This window comes from Habropoda laboriosa, unplaced genomic scaffold (genome assembly GCF_001263275.1).
Source record: "Habropoda laboriosa isolate 0110345459 unplaced genomic scaffold, ASM126327v1 scaffold718, whole genome shotgun sequence".
Classification (NCBI taxonomy): Eukaryota; Metazoa; Arthropoda; class Insecta; order Hymenoptera; family Apidae; genus Habropoda; species Habropoda laboriosa.
The window spans coordinates 159494-167881 of NW_017100942.1; the positions used below are offsets into that span (position 1 = coordinate 159494).

The window sequence follows — 8388 nt, forward strand, 5'->3', positions numbered from 1 at the left end:
ATTGCAATAAACTGTAAGCATTTTTTTCATATTAGCCACACTCAAATATACTGTATTTTACAAAATATGGTAAATTTGTGTAAAATATGCAATCTAATCTTGCATATATTCTTAAAAGAAAATTAGTACAGGGGTCCCACTTTATTACCAATTTTCTATCAAAATATTCGTTTGCCTGAACATCCACAGTGAAACAATTCCACAAGGTAAACTGTCTGGATTAATAATTCGATCAATCCACGCCGCGAAAGCCTGAAAACTCTCGTCTTATCGGTCCACGATCGTCACGTTTATTTGATTTTCTTCTATTTTAGACGCTGTTCATACTTTAACTTGTGCTATAATGCTGCTCAATACGGATCTTCACGGTCAGAATATAGGCAGGAAGATGTCGTGTAACGAATTTATCGAGAACCTCTCGGAACTGAACGACGGCGATAACTTTCCCAGGGAGGTGTTGAAACAACTTTACAATGCCATCAAATCGTTCCCCCTGGAATGGGCCTTGTGAGTTTAATTCGAAAACATCGGTGAAATTGTTGCCAAACGTGTGTGACGAGAGATTTTTTTTGTTTGTTCAGAGACGAAGAAGGTGACGAAACTGCGAATCAAGCGATCCAACAGGGTGACGGTCCAGCGATATCTGGTACCGGAAATCCGTTTCTCGACGTGCCAAATGTTACGGGTGCTACAGAGTTCAAGAAGGGTTACGTTATGCGGAAATGCTGCTACGATTCCAACGGGAAGAAAAGTAAATATTCTTCCTCTCGAATTGGACAATTTTTTTGTATTCTGAACTGTCGAGAAAGCAGTTGACAAGTTTATTTTATGTTCACACACAAATGGACTTTAATTAGCCATATTAATCTCTTCAGTGAACTTTTTTAAAATTAGAAAGAAATTATCCAATTTTGTATGTAAAGTTTATATTAAACAATACTGTTGATGTCATATTTAGTTTCCAAATTTTAATCTCAAAAGATAAAATTGTTGGTAAATCTTCTGGAAAATGTCTATAGTCGAACGTATGTAGAATTCACGAGGAAAATATTCACGTCACTTCGATACTTTTCAGCTCCATTCGGAAAACGTGGCTGGAAGATGTATTATTGTACATTGAGGGAACTTGTATTATATTTGCACAAAGATGAGCATGGCTTCCGTAACGATAGTTTGCACAACGCGATACGCATTCATCATGCATTGGCCACAAAGGCGTCCGACTACACCAAGAAGGAACATGTGTTTAGGTTACAGACTGCCGATCAGGCAGAGTATCTCTTCCAAACGAGGTAATTAAAACGAACTTCCTTATGTAAATTAATATCGTCATCTTAATACTGCAATTAAATCATTCATAACTTCACATTTTCTGGATAAGTGTGTCGACAAGTCTTTCTTGCAATTGTGGTACGCTAAAAGTAGAAATATCAAAAGTTAGATAAATTAAAAATCACCTCCATGAATTTAAGATGTGTAGTTGTAATACCAATGTGACGATATCGTTTGCAACATATTATTACACAATAATATCATCGATTGTATGTAAAAATTGAATGGAAATTTTCAGTGATTCCAAAGAGCTGCAGTCTTGGATCGACACGATCAACTTCGTGTGCGCCAGTTTCTCTTGCCAGCCATTAGCAGGCGCGGTGGGTTCTCAAAGAAAGTTCCAGCGACCACTGCTTCCGTGCAGCCACACGAAATTATCTCCTGTGAGTAGTAATCGCGAGATCGAAGAGATTAAGAAAAGTGTTTCTTTAAGCTCGGTCACGCAAACCCAATATAATGTGTCTTCGTTGTTTCTTTATTTTACAAGCCTTCCTCCACTATCCCCGAAGTGAACTCCGTTCTCTAAAAGTTCTCGTACTCGAGATTCGGACACGAGAATTGTAGAACCGTCGTACATACAGAACGAAGTGTAGCGTACAAAAAGCGTATAAATGCCAGTTAATTGAACAAAAAAAAAAAGCAGAAAAAACCGTAGAAAGATAGACTTTCTCTCTCATGAATTCCTTTTGTTTTTTATTTCTCTCTTTTCCTGAAGATTTACATGTGAATGACGGGTGGTTGGATCTTTTTTTTTTTTGACGTGTTGTCAGAGAGAACAGTTACGGGACCATGAGGAGAGGGTGAGCAAATTGGAGGCTGAACTGGAGGAGCACAGACGACACCCGCCTGAGAGGGGAGCTAAGGCTCTTACTGTACAGAATTATAAGGAAAAAGATGCCTACTTACATCACGAGGTAATAATCAATGCCAATGTTTCATAAAAATTAAAATTCATCGATTGGAAGTTCATGCTATTAAAAACAAAAAAAAACATTCTTAGTGACTTTGGTTAATATTTTTGTGATTATAGCTCATTTAATTTTAATTAATATCGGTAGTAAGTGAAACGTAGAACTTTCTAAAAGTTATTAATATCCAATAAAACTGTTTCACATTTGCTATGCTCCATGGAGTATTTTTACCGAATCGAAGCGAATTACCTAACGTCCAATGAGAAAAAGAAAATTAAACCGCAAACAGTAAAAGAGCCCGGTTACTTTCACCGCCGTATATTTTATGCTTCTTCATTCTTAACCACTTATGTAACTGTAGCATTAAACTGCTGTTCTGATATTGAAATTCTCTTAGCCACTTCTTACAGATGATCGTTTATTATTATTTGCAGGCAATCCAGTCGTGTTTTCTTCAAACTGTACTAAATTTAATCTAATATCTTTTAAGCAATTTAAATCTTACACATTTCCTTCAATCAGCTACAAACACAACTCCTTAATTATTGTAATTAACAAGAAAAATAAAATAGTTGCTAAATCAAAATAAAAAAAGAAACAACTTTAGGAGTTGATAAAAATAACTGTAACTTGCTCTTACCATCGCCAAAGTTCCCGCTCAAATTCTAAACAAACTGTGATTCCGTCTGTAAACAATGTCTCTAAATTTCCCCTGAAAAATTAACCAGAATAACTGAAATTTACCTCTGTGAAATTTTAAATTAAAGTTGTATTATACTCGTGCATAATACCCCTAAAATTCACACGTTCTTTGTTTCAGTTGAAGAGGTACAAGACGTACGCGTACCTGTTACGGTTTAGATTGGCGTTCACAGAGGTGGAGCCATTGCTGGTGGAGAGCAGTATCGGCGAAGTGGACGAAGGAAGCGGGGCATTGCTGAACTCTGAAGTAGCGCTGGTGCCGCCACCTGTTCCCGATCGGCCAGCTATAAATAGGTACAGTTACAGGGCTGCCATTTACAACCGTAATCTGCTAAACGGTCAGGACTACGGCGGGGACATTGGTTGACGTGTGATGGGTGTCTTTTCAGCATGTGTGGTCTAATCTGACCTGCATACGCAGGTAGAAGCAACAGCTGAAATTCGGAAGAGATATTAACGAAAAAATACCTAATCCGATGTATCCGACGCATCACTTGTTAAGTACTGTACTTCACCGTACCGTGTACTCACCATTCTCTTTTACTATATTTAATCGTAAATTTATCAGCGGCCATTAAAAAAAAAAAAAAAAAAACAACCGGTAGTGCTAGCATTCGTACGGCGCTCTACTACAGCAGTGGTTTCGATCTTCCTCATTGTATAATTTTTTTGTTTTTTTTTTTTCATTCACATTGCTTCTGTTCGATATGTGTACATTTTGTTTAAAAAAAATCTATTGATTCTCATGGTTGCTCAAGTATCATGTTTGCCGATCAGTTTTCGCGATTCGAGCATAGAAAGCTGCTGTTCTAGCTGCGTTTACTCGAGACCGTTTAACAAACTGGTGATTGGGTCAGGGTTCACACCTAACTCAGTAATAGTGTAAATGGTTCACTAATTATACCCGAGTAGATTGTTAATGCGTTGACAAAAGACTTGGCAAGGCCCGATTCAAGACTCGTGCCTTGACAGAAGATAAGACCAGTTTATGTATACAACAATTCTGTGACGATCGAACGAAAAGAAAACCAATCGATATATTTCGAAAAAACTGAACATAGCTGTAATCGTCGTTCGATTAATCGAAATTTAAAGCCATCTGTATAAAGGAAAGTGAACTACGGAGTACGATTTTCAACGATTCGAAGTATATACGTCGTTTATTAGATGTATCCTGAAAACATTCGAACGAATTTCTTTCCTGTATCAAATTGCGTCGTAGTTGTATAGAAATGAACCTGAACGAAATTGTAAGATCGAAAAGAAAACTGAACGATACTTTGTTGCTATACCGAACTGTGTCTGTCTTCGTACAAAAAAAAAAAGAAAAAAACGAAAAAACAGTATCTTACTCGAGCATCTCATGCTTTCCGCTTTCAGTTCGCTGCTAACAATTTTATAACAGATATTTAACTAGTTGTATCGGGTAACGGGTGACGAAAAAAAGTAACATGCCCGCTTTACTTGCTGTTTTGAGAAAAAATTCACCGCTGGGTGAATCATTATGTGGGTGCATTTTCCCTCTTTTTTTTCCTCTCCTCCTCTTTCTCTTCTTTAGTTTGGTTTGGTGTGCTACTTACTCTCTACATAGAATGTAACAACAGACTGTTATATCGATATATCTTCATGATCAATCGCGACTTCCATTATTTTTTATTTATCGCCTAAGGACCTAGACCTTTTTATCAGCGGAGAGAGAGAGAGAGTTACGTCTCACGTAAACAGGATTTTTATAGATAATGTCAAGGTTAGGACGGGAGTGATATTTTACGAAATTCCAAGGTACTCTGTGCACACACGTTGTTGACTATTTATTTAAAAGGTTGAATAGATGTACTTATTTTCTATATAACGAGACTAATCGAAAGAGATATCGAATGGTACGTCTCCAACGGAGACGACCACAACAAAAAGAAAAACTGTGCAAGATCTTGTTGAACGAAGTTGAATGGGCGTGTTTTGCCGTGTTTCAGTTTTATTGTTGGTTGCAACGAAGGCGATTACGCTGAAAGAGGGTAAAACGACGGCGATGCGTTACGAAATTTAAGACTGGATAAATAAAAAATAAAAAGAAAAAAAAAACGATAATTAGGCGCGTATTCGGATTCGAAGCTGTTCTAATTGTGCGACGAAATTGTGTATCAGCCATTTTACACGCGTAAATGTACGATATATTTTTGTATTTGGTGTATTGTGTCGCAAATAATTCGTGTTTATATTCCATTTCATCCGCGTCCTCGATTTTTCTAATGTGTTTTGCGATCAATTGTGCGTGTCGATCTTTACGGTCGAGTGGAAATCCATCGAATCATCGTGCACGTGTTCTTTTTTTTTCTTTCTTTCTTTCTTCTGTGATCGCGTTGTTGCTATTTTGCGTTTTTGTAAATTGGTTGATACGAAAGGACAACGTCATTCCGGTAGTTTAGTTGACGACGACGACGACGATGATAAACGAGAGAAAAAAAGTTAAAATACTAAATTAAAGAAAAAAATCGCTAAAAAAGGCGAGTCTTTCCGTTTCTCGGTATAAATTGAGATTTCGCAGATAGGGACTACCGTAGGGCCTCACCTTATTCTAATCACTGTTCCGACTTTCCGTTTAGGTGCATAAACAATAGCAATTTATCGAAATTATTCTAGCCTTTTTAAATGCAAACTAATGCAGTACCGTATATATATATACATGTATGTATATACTGTGTACATATATACAAATATATGTATATGTATACACATGATTGTTCTTGCATAAATGTATTACGTAACAAGTTGCGTGTTTTTTTTTTATATCGAACATTATAGTGGTTTTAAGAGAGATAAGAGGACCTAAGGTTTTTAACATTGCATAGAATAGAAAGTTTTATATTGTGTTCTCATATTCTTTTTTTTTTTTTTTATTACATTGTCGTTGTTTTGTATTCAAATATTTGGGGCGTTAAAGCATATTTTTATTCAATTAATCGTTTATTAACGCAAACATTGTTTGTTAATGACTTGATTTGATAGAACTTGAATTTGTCAATTATCCTTTAATCTTTCAAATGTCTAACAGTTGAAGAGAACATTTCATTCTTGAAAAAGCATCTGCAAGTGTTACGTAATTATTGTATGCCAGTGTTCTGAATTTAATAAAGCGATAATCTATACTCTTGGGAAAGCAGTATTAGGATCTGTTAATTTCTTACCTTTCAGTTTAAGAAAAGAAAATCAAAATGCAGGATTTTCAATGATTATGTTGAGTAAAGTACAGCTAGCAATTTTTGGTATATCATTTGTATTATGAATTGCAAGCATTCCAAGGGAATTTCTCTTTTCTTAAAGAACACCAAGATGAATCTGTTCATTGACTAGTCGAATTAGCGTTTTTTAGATATGGTTCCTGTAAATCACGTTTACTGCTCAGTATCTATGAATAACATTAATTCTTAAGCATACATCAGTATATCTATTTCGTTACTTTTGTATTTTGATTGTAGATAGTCGTTTTGATTATCTGTTTACTATTTATTAAACACCATTCTTTTGTATCGTTCTCGAGAAGTCGTTCACTACATCTAATCATAGTGTACACTAGACCCCTTGTACATAAAACTGTATTATATGTGGATAATATAACGATTATTATAAACTATATAAAGCTAATGGCAATAAAGATAAACAGTCTCCAAATTATATAGATTCTCGCAACTTTCATGTGCAATTCCCAATGTTTCAGATATCAGTAGGTACTCACTAATATGATATATGTGCATGATACATATGCATCTATACACTTTTATTAAAAATGCACGTTATCTATTCTTACTTTGTATGCTACTGCATTTCTGAGCATACACAAAACCTGTTACACTATTATCAGTTAGACTTGTACTATTTTTAGTTTTCTATTTCGAGCAAAATTTCAAAAAAAGAATAGCAGCAATGCACATATCATTAATCTTATCATAGTTTGTGCTTGAAATTGTTGTTACAAACATTTTACAACATAAAAACAGTAATATTGTTATCAATAATTATAGCTGTTGCATGGACTATAAATTCTACATATTTATTTTGCTTTGTTATGCTTTCCTTTATTCCCTCTACATATTAAATGTTTGCTAGTAAGTAATCTGTTTCAAAGTTATATCTGTAAGCATGAACAATACACTATTTAAAATTGCAACCACATATACACAAACTTTAAGTGAAATTTATGTTGAAGAACTAATAATATTTCATTCTAAAGATAACACTTTCAAAGAATTGAAATATATAAACAATCTAAAAGTCAAAATGATTAATTCCTGATAAGTTTCTAAAAAAAAACCCTACTTGTGGTTACTATTGTTAAAAGAAGAGAGACCTAATTTATAACTGTAATGAAACAATTCTAAATTTTTTTAGAAGCAGAACTAACTAAAAATAAGTAGAATTAATCATGTCAACTTTCACTATTATGTACAAAAATTGATATTTGATTGTATATTTTCTCTTTTATTGTTAATTTAAACGACCATCAATTACGTAATTATTAATTTCAACTTTTTAAAATGTAAACTAGAACCTCACTTGTATTGTGTATTTATTTGATATTTATTTAATGATTCTATTAATTTATTGCATGCGACAGGATTGAGCCAGTGTCATCGTGAATGAAGACAGCAGACCATCATCAAAACTGTTCCAACGTGCACGGAAGTTGTAATATTTAAGTTTTTTTTAAACAAAAATTTGTCGAAGATGTACCTATATGTTACATTGGCAAAACATCTGCTTTCTTCCATTAAGAAAGAAGAAATTTTATGTTGCACCAAAAGTATTTTCAAGTATTGTCAGGTATCGAATAATGTAAGGTTAAAGGTTCTGTAAAAATGTTAAAAAAGTTTAGCAAAAATCATCATTCGTTATTCCATTCTTTCATTAAAGAAATTTTAATTGTGTAATATTATTATTTCGTATCGCGTTGAGGGGTAAAAATAGAACATTTAACTCTCATGAAGTTCTCGGAAGAAACAATATCACCATCAAGTTTTCATCAAATAAGTTTATTACAACTTAGTTTTTAAAATTAAGACATGCCTCAAGATCTAATTACAAACTGGTACTAATGTCGCTTCGATTATGTCCTACCTAACGAAGAAACGAAGTTTTTCTAGTTGATCTTCAGTTAAACAGATCGGCTGGAAAAAGAAAGGTGTTATGCAAGAACCTTAATGATAAGCTACTTTTGAAAATTTCTCGTTACATTCATTCGAGGAAACTTAACGTTACGTTAAGGAATTACCGAGTAAGACGACTTTACACAAATACACTATTAGCTACGAAATTCAATAAACACGTGAAGTTAAGAACAGATTGCATGGATCGCCATTACAAGTGTACTATTTTAAAAGCAAAAGATATCGCTCAACATGATGAAGCTTCTTTATCTTCCTTCTTCTTTTTTTTTTTTTTTTTTTTT

General features: G+C 34.1%; 1 protein-coding gene across 1 annotated transcript in view; it reads left to right on the forward strand.

Moving 5' to 3' along the window:
* Positions 1 to 7653, forward strand: part of LOC108577636 (PH and SEC7 domain-containing protein 1) — a 106142-nt gene extending 98489 nt beyond the window's left edge. Inside the window, exons 8-14 of the mRNA XM_017940813.1 lie at positions 315 to 507; positions 582 to 751; positions 1076 to 1292; positions 1571 to 1715; positions 2103 to 2246; positions 3064 to 3239; positions 7558 to 7653. Coding sequence (XP_017796302.1) covers positions 315 to 507; positions 582 to 751; positions 1076 to 1292; positions 1571 to 1715; positions 2103 to 2246; positions 3064 to 3239; positions 7558 to 7579 — 1067 coding nt within the window. The 3' untranslated portion in view covers positions 7580 to 7653. The remainder of the gene's footprint in view (positions 1 to 314; positions 508 to 581; positions 752 to 1075; positions 1293 to 1570; positions 1716 to 2102; positions 2247 to 3063; positions 3240 to 7557) is intronic.
* Positions 7654 to 8388: the final 735 nt, after the last annotated feature.